The 27885-nt window shown below is 42.3% G+C and overlaps 1 protein-coding gene across 2 annotated transcripts in view; it reads right to left on the bottom strand.

Moving 5' to 3' along the window:
- SRGAP2 (SLIT-ROBO Rho GTPase activating protein 2) overlaps positions 1 to 27885 on the bottom strand; it is a gene marked incomplete at its 3' end in the record, with an annotated part of 233409 nt that overhangs the window by 113364 nt on the left and 92160 nt on the right. For both annotated transcript variants that reach the window (XM_082833746.1, XM_082833747.1), the window contains exon 3: positions 846 to 1008. In XM_082833746.1, the coding sequence (XP_082689872.1) occupies positions 846 to 1008 (163 nt within the window). The remainder of the gene's footprint in view (positions 1 to 845; positions 1009 to 27885) is intronic.

The following is a 27885-nucleotide window of genomic DNA, read 5'->3' as shown; positions in this document are numbered from 1 at the left end:
ATGGGAAGATTATTCACCTTCTAAAAAGTCTTCTGGGGATGTCAGAGCTTGAATGTTGGACATGGTATATCATGTACAATGGTTGGGGCTTTTGCCACCATTTGTAACCAAAAGTCATAAATAAATGACTCCATTAAGAGCTCAGGTTGAGATAGCTTAGAAAAGAGCTTCTTGGGTTTCCAAAAGGCTAGTTCCACTACTGACAGGTAAGGTGAATTTGGTATAAATTTCTTAAGATTATCACAATAAATTTTGAGTTTTTCCTTAGTCAAATTTTTCGACATACACCCAAGGATTTGTGACAAACAACTGAGCTTCAGAAAGCATTCAGGGATGGGTTTGAATTCCACCTGGGGTACCAAAAAAAAAAAAAAAAAAAGAGGAAGAAAGCATTCAGGGACCCAAAGACAAAGATACGCCATGATAAGAATAACCAAATTCATGAGTTCACCTTGGCCAAGATGAGAACTTGGAAAGAGAACTAAACCAAAAACATAAACATACATGGATTTTCTAAATGAACTAGAAGAATAAATCATGAAATGACACAGAAGGTTTCCACATCTCAACAGCTTCACAAACCACTTAGGAAATCAACCAAACACAGTCATTATTAATATACGCAAATTATTATGGTGCCAGTCCTGGGGTTGTACCTTGCAAATGGTTACTTTCTCAGGGCTACTATAAATTCAACTCAGAAAGGAAGAAAAAAAGCCAATTCAAATTTTTTCTCCATAAGTACATGGCAGGGCAAGACCCATGGAAAGCCTTTTAAGTGGGCCAATAAGATATTCTTTCTTTTATTTACAAGACTGTGTCTTTGACTAGAAATAGCTATTTACCTTTTTAAAGAGTCTTCCTGAGTCCTCGCTGACTTGGACAAATCGAGGAATGATATTATTCAGGTAGATGTCACTCAGGGTGGTGTGGTCCCTGCTCTCCCGCTTCACCTGGTTTAAGAGGAGATTCCAGCAGTTGACTGGAGAGAGAACATTTTGATCCTTCCTGCGAGAAACAGCAAGGAAAAAAAAAAAAATCAGTGTTGGTAAGCAGGCAGGGCCAACATCTATGACTACAGTCCATGTCACAAAATCACAGCAATCAGAGCCCAACCAGAAATAAAGATGTCTTTCCTGAAATTGCACCTCTAGTTTTCTCTTTTTCTAAAAACTCAGTGGAGGAAAAAGGGAGAAAATAAGAATAATAAAAAGGGGAAGGAGGAGAGAGGAAGAGGGAAAGAGGATTAGAAGAAGCAGGATTATCTGTTGAGCATCTATTATGTTCTAGAAACTTGGTAACATCTTTATATGCATTATCTCATCTAAGCTCCATCATTTTGTTGTCAGAAAAGAACTACTACTATTATCTCCATTTTACTGATTAAAAAAAAAACCACTCAGAGAGGTTGTCACTTGCCCACAGCTAGTAAGGAGTCACAGAGACAGTAAGAGGGAGTCAGGGACCAGAACCACAGTTCTGTGCTGACTAGAATGATTCTAGGAGGTCTAACTCCAAATTCCATGACTTCAACCACTAAATCATTTGGGTTTTTTTTAGGATTAGAGGGAAAAGTTAGTCTCTAGACAAAAATCTACACTACAGACTAAATAAATCCCCACACATTCATCTCTCATAGGATTCAATGAAGACAACTGTGGAGGCATTTGCCATAAAAAGGTCACCGAAAACTCTTCAGCCTCACAGAACGCATCTACAGAGGTTAGATTTCATTGATTGAGCCATTTTCTATGTCCCATACAACCAAGAGCATAAACCGTATCTGAACACATGCGTTCCAAAGATGTCTACAACCTGAGTGGAACAGTAAAGCACCAAACCTAGATGTTCATTTCTACTGAAATCGCTGTGATCCAAAAGAATTATTGATTACTTACATAATCAGCTCACAGCACTAATTTAAGCAACACAAAGTTTTACATCTGCAAGTTGGACTTCTTAAAGGAGAGAAACAGAAGGTAGGGGTTATTTATCAAGCGCTTACTGTATTCTTGGCCCATGGCTGGGCCCTATACTCATGTTGTTTAACTTGAACTCTACAAAACTTGATGAAGTGGGGGTTATCAACCACATTCAGCAGATGAGGAAAGTTGGACTAAGAAAGGTTAAATATCTTGTTCAAGATCACATAGCTAAAAAGTGGCAATGCTGGCATTCAAGAACAAGCCCTGTAATTGAAAAGAGAATGCTTGTAATCACTGCAAAGTATCACAACCAGTTTGTTCCCGTTTCCCCTCTCCCCTCCCTACAGACACACTCTTAATGCAAAGAAAGTGAGCTGAGAGTGGCTTGGTTAGCAAGTCTGCACCACTTCCCTTCCTGCTGCCAGGCACCTGTGACTTGTAGAGCATGGAATTCAACTTAGAAGGGCTCTTTCAGTTCAGTCGTAAGGTAACTATTAACAAATAATCCCGCCACACCTATTCTGGCTTCTGAACACACCATTAAATCAAAATATCTGTCTGACCAGCACCAACAGGCTGTTTCAAATGAATGAATATTAGAGTCCAAATTGAAACTGCTCTATAACTGCACTCCTCCCCGACCCACTGCCCCAGGCACCACACTTCTGTGGTCAAAATCCCTAACATGTATGTGCTGACCACTGTGGGAACAATTGTATCCACTTACCTTTCTAGGGAAATTAAAAGATTTCTATGGAAATTAAAAATATATACTAGCTAAGAGAGAGAGATACATGTAATTATTCCGCTCCTTTCAAAATTTCTAGCATCTGGGGAAAAAAAAAGGTAAATAGGAAACAATCCTAAACTCAAAATGGTGAGACCTGAGCAGAAGCATTCAGCAATATTTGATATTCCCACTGCAAGAAAACTTTCAAACTGATTCCAAATCAGTCTCAGTTACAAAATCCTAAGTAATCTAATTTTGGGGGGGTGGCAAGATATCCATGTCCTCAGTAAGCATGGGATATACCAGGCAATTACACTTGCTTTTTAAAAGGGCAGATCTCCCATGACCTTAACTTTACAAATGGTTTCAATCTGTTTCTTGCAGATGAATGTGGGTTGGTGGTGCCTCTTTGTTCTTCTCCTAGAGTGCTTTACACACATAAAAACATACTACAATTCAATTTTATAAATGTATAAACACTTGTATCTTAAATGAACAAAGTACAGTAGTAGGAGCTTTAGTGGTTATAAAAGTGCTGATGTCACAGTACAGTGTGGGAGACAAAGAAAGACCTATAATATAACAAAAGGTTAAAGGTATGAACAAGGGGCCTCCTAGCTCACCAATGTACATCACAGATCACAAGTGAGGCAGGAGAGGCAGAACCAGTTCAATACCATGCAAGATGATGCAGAGCATAAATACCAAGGGGACCCTTGAGTAAACAAAGATGAGTTAATAAGAAGGATGGGCAGAAGTGGGACTCTTTTAAAATGCCTTATCACTTAACATTCATAAATATATATTTACTAAAAATTTCTAAGGTGCTACAAAAACTTTTACCACATGTATTTATTTCCATTCTTACCGCATGTGGTGGGACAGCCATTATTAGTTTCAGGGAGCAGAAGCTTTAAAATGTGTTCTGAGAAATGCTGGAGTTACAGAGAATCATATTTCAGTTTCAAACAACTGTAATATACCCATTCAAATGAACAACCCCCACTGAAATATGTAAAGGACGCAGGACCCAGTTTCCCTGCAGTAGATACCACCACAATGTCTCATGGGCTGCTGAGGTGAGCTTTGTTATATGCAAGCTTTGGAATAAAGAATCAATGCATGTATCCAGACTGCTGGAAAACGTGCTATCGATTAGAATGTATGCTGCTCTGCACAGGTTTAGTTTTGAATTCAACCTGTGTGCCTCCTTGAGTAAAGCTGTTCAGGTGAGCACATGATTTGAGACACAGTGGCCAAGTTCAATTACGTGCCACAGAAGGCTTAGGGGCCTATGCTGAGTTCATGGTAGACCACAGTTGGGTAGTAAGGATATACACGCTCAATATCATCTCATTTCATTATCAGTTGTTGTAAAGCTTATTATACATTTCCATTTATCCAATTAATATTGATGAAGGAGAATAGGAATAGCTTCTGGGTAATGTCAGTGATTCAACTTTAAAACAGAAAACACCCTTCTTTTTCAAGCATCTAAATCAGTTTAAAACTATCTCAAGATTATGACAACTAGTCTGCGTGAGTCGGGATTTCTTGATATCGAGCAACCCAAACCAGAACCTGAAATAACTTGGATGCTGAAACTGATATAAAACTGCAACTCTGATTCATAATCTGGGTTCATAAACCCAGCCTCATTGTTTCTACTGATTAACTCTGTAATAAGTACTCTTTATAAATTGGCACTTTAAAAGTAGATTTACACCTATGAAACACTGCTTTGATCTGTTGCATATATGGGAGTTCTATGTAAGATTTTTATTTTAAAAAAGGAGTCTATGGCCCTAAAAAAAAGTACTAGACTCTGTTGTCTGTTTCTCCCAGGGTTTCCCAGTTTTTTACGATTACTGTAGCTTTCATACAATATTTTGGGCTCTTTGAGTTTGTATGCTTTCTCAGACTTATTTCTCCTTCCAATGGAGGTGTCTTAATTAATTCATTTATTTATTTTGGGATAGTGGTGGGGAAGGAGAGGTGTGGGGCATGCAGTAGGAGGGGAACACAATTCCACTGTAGAGGCAATTTTCCCAGCCACCGTGAACAAAGGCGAAACACACTTCAGGCTGGAAAATGAGCAAGTCAACGAGACGTGATTTCATAGGGAGCAAATTAAGGTTCTGCGAGAGCGGTTTCCTGCTTCAGCAGCTTTGCAGCCTGATTTTATTTGGGGCTGCTAGAGCCAAGAGAGCTTCGTTTGGTCAGGAGATTGAAATTTGTCTTTATATCTTTTCCATCTATCATTTGTTTGTACAGTTTCCTTACTTCCCCCACCCACGGAGTCTTAGGTTGTGTGATACTTAGGCATTTAAAGAAAAGGGTCTGCATCCCTTAGGCATGTGCTGAACAGCTGCAAACCTCCTCAAACACTAATCCCTAAAAAGCAGACAAAATATCCAGAAGTATTTTTATTACTTAAACATTTTTTCAGGAGGAAGATCAAGAAAACGTAATACTGTAATTGAGAGGGAATGACTCTGGAGTCAAAAAAAAAAAAAAACAAAACCAGGAGAAAAAGGAGGCTCAGAAAGTCATGAGCCAACTATGCATCCACAGAATGATCATTGTAAATGATCTAAAAGAGCTAAACCCAGGGCTTCCCTGGTGGCGCCGTGGTTGAGAGTCCGCCTGCTGATGCAGGGGACAGGGGTTCGTGCCCCGGTCCGGGAAGATCCCACATGCCGCGGAGTGGCTGGGCCCGTGAGCCATGGCCGCTGAGCCTGCGCGTCCGGAGCCTGCGCTCCGCAACAGGAGAGGCCGCAACAGTGAGAGGCCCGCGTACCGCTAAATAAATAAATAAATAATAAAATACCTAAGGTGAAGAGCTAACTCCATAAAGGTCCAAGTTGGCCTTGACAGAACACTTCCCTTTTTTCCATATCCCCTCTGTTCAGTTTCAGTTGTCTCATCTATAAAATGGACACATGTCCTGTTGTTGTACATCTAGCTCCCCAAAGATCTTCAAAGCATGACTGTAAAATCCTGCACGCTCTCCTGGCCTAAGGTGCCATTTAATTAATGATGACTATGTTCACAGCTCTGCAGATGGGCTGCATGACACAAGCCTGGCATTACCGGATGGCTTGAGCTTCTGCATTGTTCTACTGAGGTACGTTTCCTTTTGGGCCAATGGTCTCTGACTCGCCCACCTCATGGGGCTGTTGTGTGGCTCAAATGTAAAGCACTATACAAATGTGAAGAAATATTATTATTTTTATTTCCAAACAAACTAGGATTCAGCATTCATCAATTTCCAACATGCTCCTCACCCGGCCCTGGGTCAGGGCCAAGAGCTCAGCCTGCTGCAAATGCACAGCCCTCAGCAAATAATGGTTGGGATCAGACCGCAGCAACAGGCAATTAACCAAGCAGCTGTAAGTCTCTGGGAAGACATGAGGGAGATACCAACAGGAGAGCAGAATTTAATCTTCCACTGTCCTTCTGCCAAGGGGCAAGGTGGAAGGATCAGTCCTGCGTTCCACACAGGAAGCTGTGCTGAGGTAGACAGGAAAGAAGCCAAAGGGAGCCCAGATTGCCAGAACCCTAGATGCTTCTGCAGCTTCCACCGAGCCCCCTTTCCCAACATTCCTATCAGACCTGTCAGTCTGTATATAAAGATGGCAAATGTCAATACATCTAAGAAGAATGTGGTTTCTCACTTTTAAAAACAGACATACATGTGAGGGTATACAAACACCCAGATGAGTTAAACAAATACATCATTCAATATAGATTATTGAGTACCCAACTATGAGGAGGATAAAAAAAATAAAAGGGATCATTTAGTGATAGTTGGACAGGAAACTAGTGACAAGGAGGAGGCTAGATTTTTAAACCTAAATTCCTGCCTGGTACCTTGATTAAAATGAAGTGAACTGAGGCAGCCAAAGAGATTACTTTATTCAGATGAGTGTTATTAGCCTTTCTGGCTTACTTTTTCTATTATGCATTTTGCTGATGCTGACAGAAGCAGACTGGCTGGATAGAGAGGCAAAGCTGCAGCGGATTTATGGCTTGACAGTGCCATGCATAAAATCAGACCCTTGCTGACCCAGATAAGCCAGAGGATGGATGGGATTTGCTGGGGAAGGTGTTAAAAGAAGGAGGAGAAAAAAATCACCAAGGTGAGAACTGACTTGAAAAAGATTCTGCCTATAATAGTTGCTGCTGGTTGTGTGACCCAGTGGTACAGTGGCAGCCTGGAGGTATCTTTCAAAGATAGGCAGGCGGGCAGGCAGGGAGGGGGCAGGCACACTTCCCTGGGCTTATCACAGCTACAGCTTCAGTTTTGCCAGCAATGAGATCAGAGTAGGAGAGTTCAGAGACAGAAAGAAAAAAGGGCCGAAGGCAAAAAAAATGTATATTCTATGTATGGAGAAACCAGCTTTCAAATTTTCAGGGACAAGTTAATACCACAGATTGTCTTCAGCAGCCTAGACAGATGATTAGAAAGGATTCAAGCAGTGGTGTACCCACCTTACTCAAAATAGTCTAAACTGTCCCCTATAATCAGATTTGGGGGAAGAGCTGTATGGAAATGGAATTCTTGTGGCTCTGGATTAGTTCCAAGGAGCCCAGCCACACCCTTGGGATAATGGCATATTCAAGATCCGGGAGCTTAGGAATCTGCTTTGAAGTTGAGAACTGGACTAGCACGTGTCTGACATCTTAATGACTATTTCCTGAATGATTGTAGGGCCAAGGTTCCTCTGAGTCAGGTCAGAGAACTGGGAGTGGTTCCCAAATCTGAGCCATTGTAGAAGCGAAATGGAAATATCTCCATCAATTTATGTCAGGTGAGAGACTTGGCCTGCCCTTCAAGCACCCCCCACCCCATCCCATGTTCATGGCGAGAGAAGGTTAGAGGCTCACTCAAGACAGCTCTGTGGACCCCGTGAGAAGAGACTTGGTTTGATGGGTGCGGGGGGCCAGGGTCGACACAAGATTTGAAGCTTTTCCATCCCAATTTCTTGCCTAGATTTCTGACAGCTTATTGTCCAGCCTTCTTCTCTGAGTCCCCGATCTCTAAAGTCTTATTTCGTTCATTCATTCAACAAATACTGATTGAGCACCACTATGTGCCAGGCACTGTTCTGGGCACGAGGGTTAAAAGGAGCAAAATTCTTGCTTCTGACCTGCTTCTCCCATGTTTACAGACCTCCTGGATCCAAGATATGACTTTCCTGCTCCTAAACTGTCGATCAGCTATAACCCACATCCTACCCCAGTCTTGATGTTTGAGTGTACACTGGCTTGGATGGCCCATCATGAAACCCTGATTTGGCTGACTTAGAAGATCTACCTTCCCACCAGCCCATTCATGGCTTCCGCAGACCTGGGTCCTTCCCTTCATTTATATCCCGTGTCCTGCCACTAGCATTCTCAGAACTATAGGGAGGTACAAACAAAGAGGTTACTAAACCCTCCTTGTGTACTCTGGGTACAACCAAAATGCTGGAGAACAAAAACTATGCCAATATGATCCATAGAACTAAGGGCCTAGAAATTTACTTATGTATTAAAATTTCCCCTGTCAACCACCCCCCCCAAATAGGCTGTGATCTTTCAAAAGTCTGAGCTGACTAATTCACTTAATTAAAATGAAATATCATAGCAAGAGCAAAAGACATATGATTGACAACCAAGGAACAAAAAAGTCATATATGTTTCTCAGTTTAAAAAGATTTTATAACCATCTACATTAAGTTAGATCCACATATTCCATAGAATAACCCGCAAACAACTCTACAGTTATATCTTCAGTTTTTTCTTCTGTAGTTAATTAAGATGTCACCAGAAACCCCATAAGTAATTATAGCACATGACAAACATACAGAGAAAAAAAAATACATGCAGATGTGTTAGCAGATTTTTTTAATGAATGAAATTTTGGGAGATGACTGAGACAGACAGTTTGGCTTACTCCTGGTAGTTCATTCTAGAAAAATAAATACCTGTTTGTGCCAAACTAGAATGATGTCACTCAGAAATCCACACACATCTTCAAAGCAGTAACCACTACCTTGGGAGCAGGCATCTCTCAGGCACCAGGCAAGAGTGGAGAAGCTTGATCTACAGCCAGTAACTCCTCTTGCCTGGCAAATGGTCCTTTAGCATGTCAAGTACCAACAAGCCACTTGAGAAGAAAGGGTATCCCTAAGATTCAGACCTCTCCCTCCAGAATACCTGTTAATGAGACAATATGTTTCCTTACTTGGCTCATGATAACAATGAGAAAGGAGAAATAAAGTAAAATGATTTGGTTCTGTGAAACTACAGAGCTACATGGAATGAAGTCTAAATAGTCATCAGGTCTGCGGCCTGCGTCATCATCAGTTCTCATGTGTTATTTTGATATTTATCTTGCTTACTGGAAGGAAGCCTCTTGAGGACAGGGGATAGTTTGGAATACTCGATGAACGTCTATCACCAACAATGGGTGGGTAGTTAATCATTATCCACTAATGACAGATATCACAGCCACAGAAATCCTGTTAAATGTAGAGCACAGTAAGACAATTCATTTAATGAATAGTTAATATCTTCAGCCTCCATTAATCTTGCCTAATCAACTACTGCAGCATGAATCTGGGAGGCTGCTGAGTGACTGAATTTGTTCACCCACTGGTTTGTGTGCTGTAAATTACAGCATATTATTAACCATGCCGACACTTTGCTGGCAAAATTTTAAAGGGATGGGTGGAGTAAAAGACGCCTTGGTCGATTTCCAGGTTAGTCGGTTACTGAGTTCTACTGGTCTATAAGGACTCTGGATGAACAATGATACCCCATCTCAGCAAGGTGGTATTCTGTGGAAAGCACTCTGAACCATGCTTACGACCTATAGTCTAGTCTTAATTCTGCCACTTGCTGGCCAGGTAATCTTGGATAAGTCACAGATGCACTCTGGACCTCAACATTTCTTCATCTACTTAAAAAAAAATAAATGGGGACAGCAGACCTGCCCTGCCCAACTCACATGGCTATTATGAAGATCAAATCACATGAGGTAATGTCCATAACAAAAAAATCATAAACACTAAAATGTTCTACGCCTACATATCAGTATCGTCATCATGTGTTATTATTGTTATAGCTATGTTATTACTTGGCAGTCCATACAATGTATTTACACACACAAAACAAAGTAGCTAGAGTCATGTCTGAAAAGACAAACATGTCCCCAAATTCCCAGGCCTTATTACCCAAGTTGCAATGAACTTGCTTTATCAATTTCATACTTTGTCCGTGCACTAAATAGGAAAACATGTTGTTGCTATTAATTTATCATCTGGTTCTCTGGAAATTCCCAACCTCAGTGAATCTCCTGTGGAGAGGAGACCTAGGAGAGGCTTTAAAGGGAAGATTTTTAAAGTGCAAAGAGAAACACCAGAGGGTATAAAAAACAGAATCCTGGGCTTCCCTGGTGGTGCAGTGGTTAAGAATCTGCCTGCCAATGCAGGGGACACGGGTTCGAGCCCTGGTCTGGGAAGATCCCACATGCCGTGGAGCAACTAAGCCTGTGTGCCACAACTACTGAGCCTGCGCTCTAGAGCCCGCGAGCCACAACTACTGAGCCCATGTGCCACAACTACTGAAGCCTGTGCGCCCTAGAGCCCGTGCTCTGCAACAAGAGAAGCCACTGCAATGAGAAGCCTGCGCACCGCAACGAAGAGTAGACCCCACTCGTGGCAACTAGAGAAAGCCCACGCACAGCAACAAAGACCCAACACAGCCAAAAATAAATATAATTTATTAATTAAAAAAATAGTATCCTGGTATTTCAGAGATAGAAGGGCCTTTCAAGATGGTCTAGAGTCTAGAACAAACTTGTCATTTTCTAAGTGAGGAAACTGAGGCTCAGGGAGCCTGGAGTCACAGAGATAATGGCAGAACAAGGCAAGGAACCAGGTGTCTTGACTAGCAATCATTTTCTTATTTTATTGTGGTTGTTGCTCTATTTCAACTAAGATGCTCTTAGCATCTATGAAGCACTGGTGCTGAAAGAGTTAATGAGCAATGCTCAGCTGCCCAAGCCCCAGAGCACAGAGCTATTCTAAGACAACACATAACAGGAATACCAAGGGTCCATGAACCCAGAGAGAGCAAAACTGCTGGTGCCTAATGGCGCCGGGAAGCATGTTGACACACTGCATGTGGTTACACATGAAAGGCAAGTGAATAGGAAAAGTAGTTTTGAATCCCACCCAATTCTAATTTGGGATTGGCTGTGGTCACCTACTGGAGGGCTGAGCCACACCCCAGCCACTCTGTAAAATGACCCTTCAGTTCCTTCGCTCCCTATTCTGTGGCCTCAGTTAACTCCCTCTCTGCCTTCATGAGGGCCATAATAGATATCAGGCAAAGAGGACGATCAAAGGACAGCAAGGTCCAGGAATGAGTGTGGGTGACCAGGATCACTCTGTAAGGGGAAAATTCTCAGTCTGGATTCAGATGATTCTCACTAATATCTACCATCTCCAGGCAAGTGTGTGACCTGAAGCCTTGAGCAGCCACGCTCCTAAGTCCATAAGAGAGTAGTTTCTCTAAGTGTGAGTGTTCAGGACCCCAACTCACCTTGCATCAGAATCACCTGTAGTGCTTGTTTAAAATCTGGATTCCTGTGCCCCTCTTGCCAGAGATTCTGATTTGCTACAAGTGGAGTGATGCTCAAGAGTCTGCATTTTAAATACCCATCCCAGGTTATTTTATGCACACCAAAATTTTAAGAACCAATGTTCTTAAAAGCAATGTTTTTCAAACTGGGGGATACAACCCATTAGTGGGGTTAAAAAAAGTCAACTTAGCGGGTCGCCAGCTAGCATTTTTCAGAAAATGAAACAGAAAACAGTGGAACAGAATAACACAGAACAAAGTGGAAAATATCAGAGTACATCACACAGAGCAAAGATACCTAGGTTTTGTTTTACAAAAATGTTGTTGTTAGTTATTTATTTTAAAATATACATATGTCTGTATTCCAGCTTGCAATATAAGATATTTTGGGGGGGTGATTACACACCCCAGACCCTTTTGAGAATCTGAGGATTTCTTCAAAGTATTCACCTCCAAAGAAGGGAGAGAAAGAGGGAGAAAGGAAAGAAGGGAGGGAGTGAGGGATAGAGGGAGGGAGGGAGGGAGGAGGATGTTATGTACATACACATCTTACTTTGCATGAGTCAGGGGTCCCTGAGGACTTCTCTTGGGGACATTTCCTACAGGGTCTAATACTCTGGTCACAGTAGATGCCTGATATTACTGGACTATGCCAACAGCTTTCTCCTGATGCTCTGTAAACGACAGCCAGTGTCTGCAAGATGCACCTCTAAGATATGTGGCCCCACCATGCTGACTCCCTTCCCCTTATGTTTAGGGTGACTAGAAATGTTGAAGTTAAACAATGTTCTACAGAACACTAGGAGAAAGCTGATGGCAAATTCCAAGAATAAGGATTCTGAAAGCGACGGTGTGGGCACAATGTCACTGCTACTTGAGGAACACGCTCCCTGTCTAGAATACGCAGGGGCAGCCTGTGGGACTGGCACCATTGTGCACCCCTATTGATAAGGTCATTAGAGGAACATATACTTTATTCCCAAGTTAGCGACTTCTCTGACCTGTCAATACCCACATTTAAAGACAGAGAGACGCAGCCTCACTTTCTCTACATGACCAAAAGGACAGAAATTCCTTAGTCCTTGATGGAAGATTCAAAGAGGGCAAAAACAATTAGAAAAAGAGCAACAACCCAGCCTGATTGTCAACACAGTCTCATTCCAATGGTTAGAGCTATATGCATATAGAGAGGGTGAACACAGGGGCTAAGGTTTTAGAAACCAGCCCTTGCCAAACGAGGCATATGGAGAAGAGATGGAAGGGTGGCAAGATATAACATGGGAGGGGGCAGGGGGAGATGGGGGAGCGGGCAGGGAGGACCACTGAGAAGACAGAGAGTCAAACCTCAAAACTATTCTAAAATTCCCTGATGCTTTTCAGTAATTTGTTTTCATGTGGTGGATACTGGCACAGCATCTAGGATGCTTTGGGTCCATCTGTTTTTGAACTTAAGCTGTAGGCAAGATTCAGAACAGCTGGAATCAGCAGCGCTGACCATGTTATATGTGTCTGGAGGAAGGAGAGAAATAAAATGAGTGTGTGGAAAGAGGGTTAAATGGGGCAGAGGAAGGGGAATCTGGAAGCCATCCCCAGACAGAGAGGAGAAAATGTCCAGGTCAGAGATGATGCAAAAGAGCTATTAGAGAGGCCAGGGCATCTGAGTGAAGAAGGCCAAGGAGGAGAAGCAGCAGGCCCATCAGAACTGGGAGTTAGCAAACAGGACTGAAAATTCTACAAGTTCATGTGTCAATGAGCAGTGCCCTGAGGCTTCACCTCTGAGGGACCAGATGGAGCTCATCCAAAGGTCCTACATCAAGCATATTACCTGAACTACTGATAAACAGTCCTCACAATCACAGCCTAGAACTGAGATGAAAGCTAGATTCTTGGTTCCCTAAATGCAACGGAGGTGATCACGGAGAACGCTAGGGAGAACAGGAGAGGAGTAGTCTTAGGAGAAAGCAGCAAGGGTCCCAATCCATAAAATGGCTTTCCCAGAGTCACAGCAGGCCCAGGGATGGGGGGTGGGGGGTGTCCACAGGATGGTCCTCAGTGTATGCTTTGTCTGGACTTTTGAACACTGTGTTTTGGTCCTCAAGGCTAAAAACAAAAACAAAAAAATTTCAAACCAGTATTGAAATCTAGTTAGTAGTAGTCATGCCTGCTTCAGAGCATGGGTTAGCAATTCTGAAACTCTGTGTATACTCTAGGAATGAGCAATTAAATAAATACATTATGGATAATGGGTACCAGGTTTCTCAGTGTTCAGAGAACAGAGTCACAAATATGGAAAGGGGAGAAAATAGAATAAAACATGTAGTATTTGGTTGGAATTGAAGATATCGATGTGAACTCATAGGCTTCAATATAGATAACACACAGACAGATAGAGAAATTGATATAGAAGTATGTGGGTAAATGTGTGTACACATACATACATCTATTTACTACCTCTGTCTGCTGACGGGGACTATAAACAATGGTACTCCAGTAACAAAGAGCACACCTAGCACCCATGGTTTCTAAATACCATTCCTCACTAAAAGAAACCAGGGCTCTTTGAAGAAATGGCTCCAGAGGTGAAACAAGGAAAATACAAGATGTACCTAGAACATCTTGTTGCGCCAGGAAGTATAAGAAGTACTCAAAGAATGATGGGGACATATCAAAAGGACACAGGAACCAGCCTGCAGGGACTCTACTAGCCAAATCTGGGACAATATGAGCATTAAAATAAAGATGTTAAAAGATTATAAACTACTGAATAAAATCAGAATCCATGAGTCCACATTGATATAAACAAACAAACCACCAGACAAATATGGAGGGAGATGGAAACCTCTTCCTTACAGTAGAATCCCAACCAATAAATGTAGAAGGAATGATGGAAACTAGAAAAATTACCATTTGGTAACCATCATAGTAATAACTGATTCAAGCAAGAATCATCAATAGATGCTAAAACTAGTGGGTATAAGGTTTGAAGAATAACATGATATTTACTTGGTCTCAAATGGGACAAATCATTGACAAGTGCCTCCTCACATGGTATATTGAGAAGAATACAACATGCCTTCTACGGTATTCCTGCCCAAAGTACATAACCTGAATAAAGAAATGTTAGACATTAACAGAAGTATCAAATTAGAGAATATTCTACAAAATAGCTGGGCTGAATGCTCCCCCAAAATGTCAATGTCATGAAATACAAAGAAAGACCTAGAAATCTTTCCGCATTAAAGGAAACTAAAGAGACAACTGAATGAAATGCATAATGTTGGACTTTGTTTTGCCAAAAAGAAAATATTTGAAACAAATGGTAGATCTGAATGTCTGTAGATTATATAACATTATTGTGTCAATATGTACACCCTGATTTTGATAACTATACTACCATTGGGTCAGAGAACAACCTTATTTTTCGTAAATACACATTAAAGTGTGTAGGATTAAAGGAGTATCATGTCTGTAACTTATGCTCAAGTGTTTCATAAAAACAAAATATGTATGTGCATGAGTTGTATATGGAGAGAAAGAAAGAGAAATATAAAGCAAATGTTAATATGTTAACATTTTTGGACAAGTTGGGTAAATGGTATACAGAAATTCTCTGACCTATTGCAATTTTTCTGTAAGTCTAAAATTATGTCCAAAAAAAAATTAAAGATCCCATTCTGGATGAAAAGTGTATCAGTTCTCCCATCTTTCTTTCCTTTGGCAGTAAATATATGCTACTTTGTGTTATCTTTCTTCGTATAAACCTTCTGTCTTCCACATGACACAACGAGCCTCCTGAGGGCAGAGGCTGGGTCCTATAAATCTTCGTGACCCCAGCACCTGCCAGAACCTGTTGATGATGAAGATGCAGCCGAGTGTCTATTACTGAATCACATGTAATACAGGTGACTAAAAAGGTCCCTCTACAATTCTGGCTCCTCAGTCTTGAACTCTATATCTGTCAGGACACACACATTCACACACGCCTATATATACAACCTTAAATGTTTCACGTTAACTGGTAACTTCTATAAGCTAGAATACTGGGTTAGTCTTCTGTGCATATTTAATTCCTAGAACAGCTCTAGAATAAGTGCTGAATAAATGTTTGCTGAAAGAATAAGTGAACCTTGCATAGTAGGATTGGTGTTCACCAAAACTTTCTATGCTAATTCACAAGAGGGCCAGGAGTGGACTTGTTTTTCAGAAGAAATAATAGCACAAGGATGTTCTCAGCCCCCAAAATAATAAGCAAGAAACCTTATCCAAGATTTTCAAACCAATTCTTTCTGGCTAGAATGGCTCAAAAACGGGTCCAGATCTGATAAATCACTTTTACATTATATATATATTTTTTGTATTATATATATTTTTTCCATATGGCTTCCCTGAACTATGCTGTAAAGTAGGTTTCCTAATCATCCATCAGCCGTCTGGAAACTCAGTATGTGTATCTGGGGGCCGGGAGTAGGGTGAGGACAAAAAAAAAAGAGGCATCACTGAATTCTTTATAAGCCACATTACCTTCATTCACTTCCAGTTAATGATGTAAAGGAGACCTGGCAAAACCAACACTGAGAATGTGCAAGAATCAGGTTAGCATCTAAGACAAAGCCCCTAACAATACCATTTAATCCGTATACTAGAAGCACCTGAATGGCTTCAGGAGGTGCTAATGGAAGAATGTGCCGCACACCTGCCTGAGCGTGTGCACGCATGTATATGTAGAACTCAGTGATAGGGAAGGGCACACATTTCCACGCAGGACCGGAGAAAACAGAAGCAAGGAGGTGGCTGACAAATCTAGTCCATGTACAAAAAGGCGAGGGGGGCGGGGCACAGGCGGGGAGAAGGGCAGAAAGTCAATAAACCTAAGAAACTGAACCTTTCTTAATTGTGCCTGCCTTCCTGGGTTTATTTGCTTTCTATTCAGAGTCCACTCAATGCCTGTGCTTTTTGTCTTCCAAAGGAAATGTTTGAGGCATCATTTCCACCTGTACGCTGCGGCATGGATTCTGTACAACTTCCTCCTTTTGCTAAATCCTCGAGATGCTGCCTGTAAATTCAAAGAATTTCAAGCATCAACAGAAACCCCCACCCCCACCCCCAGAACTTAGTTACGAACATCTGTTGTTTACAAGGGTTCAGGCTGAGAGCTGCCAGACTTGTTCTGCAACCTCTACTTTTAACACAGAGGCTGCCAGGGAGGGATGTCTGAATTCCACGCAAGGATGCCCTGTCCCAACTGCTTAAGCAGAAATCGGCAAACAACAGCTCAGCATCCTCCCGTTGAAGATAATCCTAGTTTGTTCGATTCATTTTCTAATCCTGATTCTTTAACTAGCTGTACCCAAAATATGTTAGGAAGCAGAGCTGTGCTCATCAATCTTCCCTGAATTAAAACCCGAGGGGCAATGATCCAATGATCGGTGGAGGTGTATAAGGGCAGGAGACTCTAGAAAGGATTTCAACTCTGAAAAACCCAAACCCTACTTTTTTCTTATTCTCCCTAAATCCTTCATTAACACTGAGCTCTTCCCACATGACTCTCTTTCTCTTCACAGCATGATACCTCAGTACAGCACAGAAGTTAGATATTAAAGTCTTTACTTCAATTAACTTGGGACCAAATCTAATTGAGAACATAACTGCTATCCTTTACCTCTCCCTGGCTGAGCCAAGCACGAGTGCCTCCCGAGCCCTCCACCTTCCCTCCCTTCCCGGTGACTACTGAAACCTGCTTTACGCGGGGTCCTATTTTTAGATTCGTGTGCCCATGCGCACATGTGTGCTTATTATTCTCTCCCAGCCTGTCTGATTTTTCCCCATATCAATTATGAGCGTCCTTATGGCAGAGACTGTCTTTTCTTCTTATCTTGTAAACCCTCCCACTTAACACAGTCAGCTCCCAATAAAGATGACATGGCTTTTGCCTTTAAAAAAGAACTGGATCCAAGTCAATTCACTTAATTGGCTATGAATTTCTGAAAATTAAAGAACTTGCCGCACACTGCTTCCTGTGTCTACTGTGGAATTATTATGGACTTACAAGAGCCCAGGAAATGAATACTAAAAGTTCCCTGAGCCCAGCACTGTTGTTAAGGGACATGATCACCAGGGCTGTGCCCCTGGCAAGCTGAAAGCCCAAGGTGTGTCCTGGTGACATTCTGACGGCACAGCCAGCAAGACACAGGAATGCCCCAGCCTCCAACATCCTCCCAACTGTGCATAAAAGCATGTTTTGCTCCCGACCTGCCCTCTATCATTCCCTGCCCTAAAAGGATGATATGAAGCCATTTATGCAGAAGCTTGTAAGCCTCTGTGTGGCCTCATGAGACAGACAACCCTGTAAACCACAGTCTGTTATGCTCATGACTGAGATTTGTGCTGCCCTGGCCTGCTGGTCGTGACGGTGGCCGCTCAGGAGGCTGAACAGCGCTGGCGGTCTTTTATTCCCCTGGGGCGCGGTTGGGACCTGTGGGTCTCAACACTGCATCTTTAATGACCTGGCAATTAGTGCTAACTACTACCTCCGTGAGGACAAGGACATCCGAGGGTGATTGTAAGACAAATTTCCTCTTGACGATTATGAGCCTGGATCTAAAAATAACACGCCAGGGTTAATGACCTGCTTCAAGGTAGTTCATGACACCTTGTGAATAAGACACCGTATAGGACAAAACATACAACTGCTGAGTTTTTATAAGAACTGGACATACAATTATATAGAGTCACTGAATTGCGTATTTCCTCCCAATGTAGCCATATCATAAAAATCAAGAGGCAGGAAGAGTCTGTCATTCGGGAGGGCCCATGGGGGTCGCTGAAGTGAATGGAGACTGACATACTATTACCTAGGGCCAGGCTTAAGAACGCTTAACTGTGTGCAGGGAATAAATGGTGAATCTAATCTACTAGTGTTTTACCTGGTATAGCTATGTTTGGTCCCAACTCCTGAGGACAAGAAAAATTGTCACTGCTACTTACATTTACTCTAGGTCAAGCACTGTCTCAGGGCTTCACATATATTAAAATTTGTTTAATCAGCATAACAACTCCATGAGGTAGACACTATTATTATCCACAATTTACAGATGAGGAAACTGAGGCAACTAACAACTTTCTTGTAAAATCACACAGCTAGTAAGTAGAAAATCCAAGATCAGAGCCCAGAAAATCTGGTTCCAGAGTCTGTGATCTTGACAATCACAGCTATATTCCTTCTGTGGTGATGATAATTAGATCGGCTACCATTTTTTGAGCATCTAGTAAGTTATAGGCACTCAGCTAGTGCTTTACATATATTATATCTAATCTTTAGAACAACTCTTCAAGGTAGGCATTACTCTCCACATTTCAAGGATGAGAAAACTGAAGCGAAAAGGGGTTAAGTGACTTGGTCAAGGTCACACAGCTGTAAGCGGAAGATCCAAATTTGTCTGGATTAAAGCTCTCAGCTTTTTCTGCTAAGCTGTAAAGACTCCCAAAGAGCTTTCAAATGAATTCTTTCTCTGTTCAAAAGACAGGCCACCACTCTGTCTTGCTGATCCCCCAAAGTGCCTGTGTTGCTTCTATCCTCTTTTGTCCACATGAGAGGAGACCTCCCAACTCTTCCAAAAAGGACCCAACCACCACTGAAAGTTCTATATGGACTGGGCCAGTGAAAAACTCACCAACAGACCTTTTGTTAGTTTCTAAATAAAGTCAGCTTGAGCCATGGCAAAAGGAAGCCAACCTTTGCTCAACACCAGATGCTAATTCTCGGCAAAACCTTCCCTGAAGGAACAAACAACTCCCAAATACGTCCAAAATGAATGAGTGACACACTGGTCCCAGGAAGTAAGGGGTTCTTCCTTCTGGCAGCTTCAGGCTTCCTCCTACTTCCCTCCTCAAAATCACCCCATATTCAAAGAGGAACTTTCTGGTCCTCCACTCTTTTCTGATTTGCAATCACAGCTATAACATTCTCCATGGCCAGCTGACTCTGTTTTTCAACCCAATGCTGTCCTGTGAGGCTGATGAACAACTGTGAACTCAACTCCAGAGGAGAAATCCATCAGCAATAGGTGATGTAACTGCAGAGACTGTGCACATTCAAACACTGGGCCCAAGGCCAAGAACATGGACACTACAAGAATTTCTCTTTAATTAACTGTGTACCTAACCTCCCACTGAAAGGAGTATTGCAGGTCGAACATCTACCAGATTCTTGGGATACCTGAGTGCCGCTCCCTCCCTCACATCCCTTCCAATAAGTTCCACACTCATAATCAGGCAAATAAGCAGATTTACTTTCCATGTGTATTTCCTTAATATACTGCTAATTTAATGTTAGTGAGAATAGAATAGTGTCTTATTCCTATCCCCAGTACCTAGATCAATGTCTGTATATAAGTAGGTCCCCCAAATGTGTGCTGAATGAATACACACATAAATATATCTCTTAAATCCCTTTTCACCCTTTGCAATCTGAGTACCACAGACAATACAAAGAATCGTCCCCTCTTTTAACTCCTAAAACCTTTACTGTTGGAAATCAAACATTTCCACAGCCTCAACCATTATCTCTCTATGAACTTGCCCCACTCTCTACCAACAACCCACACATTAGCTCTGAATATGGTCCAGATCTTTAGCCCTGAATACAGCTATTCATTTTCTGTCAATTACAGATACTTCAGCTTCAATATCCTTCTGATGTCTTAAACTTAACAACCAAACACCAAATTTCTCATATTCCAGACCTTCAAAAACAGCTCCTTCTCCTAACTTTGGTATTTCTATTAAAGGCACCATTAATTTACCAGTCACCCAAGTCCAAAAGAAACTTCACAGCCCTCTTTCTTTTGTGTTGCCAAGATTACTTGAAACCCAAATCCCATCTGTCGGGACTACCCTGGTGGTGCAGTGGTTAAGAATCCGCCTGCCAATGCGGGGGACATGGGTTTGATCCCTGGTCCGGGAAGATCCCACATGCCGCAGAGCAACTAAGCCTGTGCGCCACAACTACTGAGCCTGCACTCTAGAGCCCACGAGCCACAACTACTGAGCCTGCGTGCCACAACTACTGAAGCCTGTGCGCCTAGAGCCCATGCTCTGCAACAAGAAGCCCGCGCACCGCAACAAAGAGTAGCCCCCACTCGCCACAATTAGAAAAAGCCCGCGTGCAGCAACGAAGACCCAACGCAGCCAAAAAAATAAATAAACAAATCCCATCAGTCAGTAATTCCTGTAGTCTTCCCGTACCAGCTGTTTTCCATCTGTCTCTAGACCGTAAGCTCCAGGAGTGCAGGGGGCAGTATCTGTCTGCCTGGCATGTGCGTGGCACATGGTAAGAGCACGATACATGCTTGCTAAATGGACTGAAGAATCGATTTCGATCCTTTCCATCCCTACCCTCCCACCCTAATTTAGATCCTTATTACTTACTGTGACAACTGGTTTCACTGTCTCAAGTTCCTTGTGAATTAGCAAACCATCACCATTAAGGATAAGGTTAATCTTCCTTAAGTAGAGTTCACAATCTCAGCTTGGACACTTGGTGTTCCTACCTTCAGTGGTTTCCAGTGTCCACAGCAGAAAGCCAAATCTTATTCAAGAGTCAGGGCTCGCCATGATATGGTCCTATCTACTTTTGTCCAGTTCCTCCATATACACTCATTACCCCAACCAAACCAGTCTACTCACTGTACCCCAAAAGTGCTTTGTACTTTCCTCCTGGCTGTAGCATCTTTCCCCTCCCTCTCTCTCCACGTGTCAAAATCCTAGCCATTTTCAAGGTCTGGTTCAAATCCCATTCCCCATCTTGAAAGTCTCCTGACCTACCAACTGTGCATCATGCCTTCTGTAGCACGCACTTGGTACCTACCCCATATTGCCCTACAATGAATATCTGTGTTATTATGTTCAGGCATAATTTGTCCCTGATTAGATTATAAAGTCATGTGGGAAAGAACCACTACTTCTACTTTGAATCTCTCTCCTCTAAGAGGCTAGACTAATACCTTAAAAATGTTCAACAAATATTTGTTGTTGAGGAGAAGGAAAAGCTGGAAGAAAGACAAGATGTTGGCAGTGGGTTATAAAGTACCATAAGGTCTTTGTAAGGAACACAGCGGGATAGCATTGCAGGAGTATTCCTCTAAAACTCAACAGGAAAAGAAAAAAAAAAAAACAAAACCATAACCCTACCTCAAAATAAAAGATAGAACTGAGCTATTAAAAGTAGGAGATCAAAACCAAATGAGCTATGACTGAAAGGTAATTTACAGCAAGTCTGTGCAAAAAAAAACACAAAAAAACCCCCAGCCAACACATTATCAATTAGAGTCCTGCTGGGCAATATTAACACAGATTCCACTTAAAAGAGGCAATCAAAGGCTTAGCAACAAACAGGAATACATTTAGACTCTTCAAGGAGCCAAAGAAAATGCAAGAACATCTTCCCTAGGAAGACTTCCTACCCTCTCATAATATCTCTGCTCTTAATCAAACCAGGCAGATAGAATTTCAGACATTAATAGGGTCCTCCCACAATTCAAAGGGATGGAGGAAGCCATATAACCTATCTTAAACAAAGTAGAATAAGATAGATAGAAATAATCACTATACTTCTATCTATAGGGGGGAGAGAAGGAGGGGGAGTGGACTGCAGGGTCAGACTTTGCAATGGAGTCAGAGTTGTGTGAGATTTAGTGAAGGTGTCTGCACTGAGCCCGTGTGGGAGAGGACAAAAGGTAAGCAGGAGAAAAGCAGAATAGGAAGCCAAGCCAAAGAGTGACAGGGTAATGGCTTCCAGGGTAAGAAGTTGTCCAAGAGAAGATGAAAACAGCACTTCAGCAACGTTGGTCCCTAAATGCGGTCACTTAAGACTATAAGTTAAAATACCCAACCTACCCCAGTATGAGGGGCTGAAATCTAGCCAGGTTGAGAAACTGGCCTGGAAAAGGGTGGGACAAGTCATGTAGACCAATTTCAGCCCTGGCTAACCTACCCCATCCCAAGTTGAATAGTTTCCATGTCCCTGAGATGTGTCTGTCCAGGGCTCCTGCTGGCAGCTGCTCTCCTGGCAGCACAGGGAGACAAATTCATGGCATTGCTGGGCCAACAGCTGCTACAGCTCTGGGGGAGGTGACGAGTGCCTGCTGAGATGCTCTGGGCAGAGAATAAACTATTCTAGCGACCAGCCCTGGAGTCAGCGAAATCGAGGCTACACTTCTCCGGCTGAATGAAAATACAATTGCCACTCCAGAAACCCAGAAAACTCATAGCCCTTCCTCTGTCCCAGCTTCTTTGACTTTAATTGCTTCTTGCCCTCATGTTTGACCCATCCTTTCTAGTTCCCAGGGCATGACTTCAGTCTCGGCCCCCATTAACCTTAGGCTCACTGCCATCCCTTCCTAACAGGTTTCCTCCCTCCAGTCCCTCTGCTCCAGCTGATCTTATGCACTGTTGCCATAGTTACCTTTCCAAATCGCAGCCATCCATAATTATGCTCCAAAACTATCAGTGGGTCCCCCATGCTTACAGAATAAAGCTCAAACTCTTATCACCTGGCATTCACGGACCACTGTAATCTGGTCCCTACCAACTTTTCCAGACTTACATCACTATCACGTTTATTACTCCTGTTCTTTAGTAAAACAGATGAGTTACCTACCAGTTTTGTTTTTCCCAGCTCTATGCCTTTATCAACACTGTTCTCTCTGCCTAAAATGCTTCGTTCCCCATCTTTTTACCCTCCTTCTACAACTTCTGCATCGTTTCAATTGAATTAAGCTTATAAAACCAATACCTTGCATTGGCACTTTTGTGTTTCCATTTCCCATCCACTGAACCTCACCTCCGTAAAGCCCAGTCTTCTCTGTGCATTTATGGCACTTTACAAAGTGGATGAGCAGAATGGTCTTTCATACATCTGCCTGCTCGTATATCACATACAGTGTGGTAGAGGCTGTTAATTGTCCCCCACTATCTTTCCCCTCCATCTATATTAATAGAAACTCTACTTTCTGGTCATTAGAATAATAACTACATTTCCCAGCCTCCTTTGCAGCTCAGTAGAACCATGCCAGTCAGATGTGAGCTGAAGAGATGTATGTGCCACTTCCACACTGTACCTTTAAAGGGTAAGGATGTACCTGCCCCTGGCCCTTTTGCTTTTCCCGCTGGCTGGAATGGGGACATGGTGGTCTGAGCCATCTTGGGTCATACAGAACAAGCGCAACACTCTAGGGATGAAATAAGGACCCTGACACAGGGGTCTGGATGGCTAACACCCAGACGATTACACGAGAGAAAAATCAACCTCCATCTCATGTAAGATACTATTATTTGGGTCTATTAAAGACCCAAATATTTGGGTCTGCCAAACCTAAAACAGACATGCCTAAAAAGCCTTTCCTAGGCCAAAAATGTCAATTTTCAGTTGCTAACAAATGTTTCAAGCGTGGCCTGGTGGTGCTGTCTGCCAAGGGCCAGCTCCGTTTCAGCATCGTGGTTGTCTCTGTACAGTAACACTTGTACATGCAAAAATCAGAATACTTGGTTCCGTTTTACAGCACAGAGATGAGTGGAAAGTGGAAAAATGCAAGTGCTGCTGCTTGTGTTACATTGAGAAGTAGAGTCTCATCCCTGGATGAACAAGACAAGGTTAGAAATCATCAGTCACCTTAATTCCTCAGATGTTCCCTGGACTTATGCAAGCAGACCATGGGTTTAATTGTGGCAAAAAGAAGAAAATGAAAGACAAATGCTCAAAGTTCAACAGGTGAGGTGTAATTCAGAATTTCACATATATACTTATAGTAATAGAACCCACCTACTCCATGTAAAACTCCTGTACTTTGTAAGGAATAAATTATGTATGAAAGTAGGATGTTGCCTGGACTCCCTTACTGAGTTTCTCAGCATCTTGCCTGTGTTACATGCACTTGTATGTATGTCTCATTGCCTCTTCTATTAGGCTGTACCACATGAATTTGTCACTATGTGACATTTTGTGTCTTCCAAAAATCAGCAATTTCATGTTGCACTCTAACAGATTGAAAACTCTTGGGTTTGGGACTCATTTTAGTTATCTTTGCCTCTCACAATGCCTTATAATGGGAGAATATCAATAAGAAATTGCGGGATTAACTTTTACAGATCTTCTACTTGAAAGCCTGCTAGTTCCATAAGACAACACTATCCTACATACCTTCCATCCTTTTAAGTGCTTAAAAAAAATCACCTCTCCCTCCTTTGTTCCCCTCTGCCTTCCCTCCCCCATCCTCCCCTGGTAACTTTTACTTCTGGTAATTAACATTTACTACTCCCTAAAATTGGGTGTGCCCAAGCCTTGGGTCCCGGGTTTAGCTCTCTGTCCTTCTCTTTCTCTTCCCTGAGTTCATATAGTTTCATATCTTCCATAGTCACTTTTTTTTTTTGCGGTACGCAGGCCTCTCACTGCTGTAGCCTCTCCCGTTGCGGAGCACAGGCTCCGGACGCGCAGGCTCAGCGGCCATGGCTCACGGGCCCAGCCGCTCCGTGGCATGTGGGATCTTCCCAGACCGGGGCACAAACCCGTGTCCCCTGCATCAGCAGGAGGACTTTCAACCACTGTGCCACCAGGGAAGCCCCCATAGTCACTTTTTACCTCACCTCTTACCTCAATAGTACATCTCCACTGGACAGCCCTCCCACTGCCCCAAACCCAACATGCCCAGAGCAGGCTCACCATTCAAACCAGGTCTTCCCTCAACAGCCCCACTTCTATCATAGATGCCCCAGTTCTTCCAGGACACCAGGCTAGAGACACTGGGTCACCTCTGACCATTACAGTTCTTTACCCAATCAGTTACCCAGTCCTCTTCAGTTTCTTGAATACTTCTTGAATATATGCCTTCTTCTCTATTCTTTTTTGCTCTCACATCGTACATGGATTATCCCCCCAAAGCCTCTATCTTGGCCTTCTCTGGCATAAAAATTCATTCTTCTACCATCTTTCCTCATGTCTCCTTCCCCACACAAGAACCCAGAGGGCTCTCTACCATGCTGCCACATCAAATTTGAACTACCCTGCTTGCCTGTCAAAGAACCGTTATTTGGTGTCTACTTATCTAAACCCTATTTTCCACTGCTTTGGGAAATACCTGTGTTCTCGTAATATTTTGCTCATACCTCTGTTAAAGTCCTTTTTACATTATATTGTTTACACGTCTCTTTTCCCTGTTAGCCAAGATTCCAGAGCTTATCTCAGTCTCTGAAGAAATCAGCCCAGAACACAGTACCCAGTAGGCATTTAAAAGGGGTCTGTTGAATAAGTATCAATAGATTGCTGCTCAGGATAAGATCCGACAAGAAACTATTAAAGTAACCTAGCCATAAAGTGACAGCAAAGGAGTGGCAAAGGCTCCTCTATGAGTGCTTGTAGCCCTTTGTTCTTTTGTTCCGCAACACTTACCTCAACTCATCTAACTATGTGATGTGTTCAGTGCCTGTTTCCTCATTCTGTTATAAGTGCCATGTGGAAGACGGTGCTTGTTCATTGTTATATCCCAGGGTACAATGTCTGGTCTGAAGGAGTTCAAGGAATGCACAATGGACATTTGTTGAATGAATGCATACGAACCTCCTGTAATAAAGCTGGATCCCTCACTAGCCCCTTTACCCCTCGCCACCAAACACTCCTGCTTCCTCTCTCTTGCACATGCTATTCTCTCCTACACAAATCTACCTTTAAGGACTAATCTGACTACTCCACATCCTTTATCTGTCTCTGATGATTTATCACTGACCTCTTATCACATCTATATTCTACATAAAACCAATGATCTCTTAATGAGACCATTATTGCTTTATCCTCTAATTGCTTCCTATATTAAAAATCTTTTCTCCCCAACCAGATATGGCTCCCTATGGATACACACAATAAACCTGTCTTGTATCTTCCAATACCTGTACAACACAGAGCACATAGCTGGCTCTCAAGAAATACTCACTTGTCGTCTGGGAAAAATGAAGTCAGGTACCAACTTTATCAGAAGGGAAATCAATTCTCCCAGTCTTGGAGAAAACACCCTATTTCTTGTATGTGATCTTAGAGCAGTTCAGTATATCTGTACCTTAATTTGTAGTAAATGTGTCCTTAAGCTGAGAATATAATATAGTACTAAAAATCAAATGCTATTTTAAAGTTAGGAGGAGTTTATCAAGAGAATAAATCCAACTTTGAATAATTTTTCTAAAGCAAACAATTCCCCCACTGATCTTCATTTATCATATACTAAAATAACATTTTAGTCTCTCAGGATTGCTTATCATAAAGAGAACAGGACTTGCAAAAGATAAGGGACTCGGAGGACAAAACATCTGGAGGAAATTCTCTTTCTGGCTTCTATTGAAAGTGTCATATGTTCTCCTTACTTATTCATTGCTCAGAGCTGGCTTGTAAAGGATAAGTTGTGTCCCAAATTATTAGGGCGATAAACAAAAATAGAAAACAGGGAAATAAGATACACTTGGCATTAATTCTTAAATTCACTCATTCATTTACTCATCCAATAATATTTAGTGAGCATCTATTATATATTACACTAGGCACTGTGGGAGACTGAACAATGAATCAGAAAAGCTTAGACAGTCCACTGAGGGAAGATAATATAAGGCAGATAGTTCTGAATGTCCTAATAAAAGAACAACAAAAAAAAAAAGAACTGCTGTAAGAATTTAGAAGAGGGAGAACATTCTTCCTCCTGGGAGAATCTGGAAAGTTTCTTAAAACAGGTTGCATCTGCATTCAGTCTTAAAACATGGGTATGGCTTCAACTTGCAGAGATGTGAAGAATGGGCACAAAAGTTCATATAACAGGATAAGCAAAGGCCCAGTGGAGTTAGTGTTCTGTTTGGCTGCAGTATAGCAGAACAGAAACAGGAAATAAGGTTGGAAAGCTGGTCGGGCCAGATGTAGAGGGGCTTGAAGACCAAGCCAAGGAGTGTACACCTTTGTGAACAGAGCAACACTTCTCAACAGCAACCTGAGGATCTTGTTACAGCAGACTGGGAGTGGGACCTGAGATTCTGCATCTCCAAAACCCCGGCGGTGCTGATCTTGGGAGACCACATCTTCAGTAACAAGAACACAGACATCGGGGGGCCATTGCACAGAGAGACTGCCTGATCCCCAGGGTGTTCCAGGAAGACTAAATCTGATAATAATGGATCAGGCAGATTGGAATGGGGAGAAGCTGAAGACTGTTGTCCGCAACGCTGGTCGTTCGTTAGAATCATCTGGGAAGCTTCTACACCACACTGTTACCCAGGCCTTACTCCCAGAGATTCTGGTTTAATTGATCTGGAGTGGGGCCCAGATTTCAGTATTTTTAAAAAGTTCTCCAGGGAATTCTAATGTGTGGCCAGGATTGAGAACCTCTGCTAAAGATGATACAGTAAGTATTGCAATCACTCAGGCAAAGATGATGATGATCTAAACTAGTGCAATGGCAGTGAGAACAAAGTGAAGGGGCCAGTTGTATAAAATACTGCAAATGTAGAAGGAATAGGCTTTAGCAACTGTCTGCACAGCGACTTATATTTATGGCTACAACATTCATTTCTTCC

Source organism: Leucopleurus acutus (assembly GCF_964270905.1).
Source record: "Leucopleurus acutus genome assembly, chromosome: 2".
NCBI classification, from domain to species: Eukaryota; Metazoa; Chordata; class Mammalia; order Artiodactyla; family Delphinidae; genus Leucopleurus; species Leucopleurus acutus.
The sequence above is the reverse complement of the archived record's forward strand: the minus strand, read 5'-3'. Positions and strand labels throughout refer to the sequence as shown.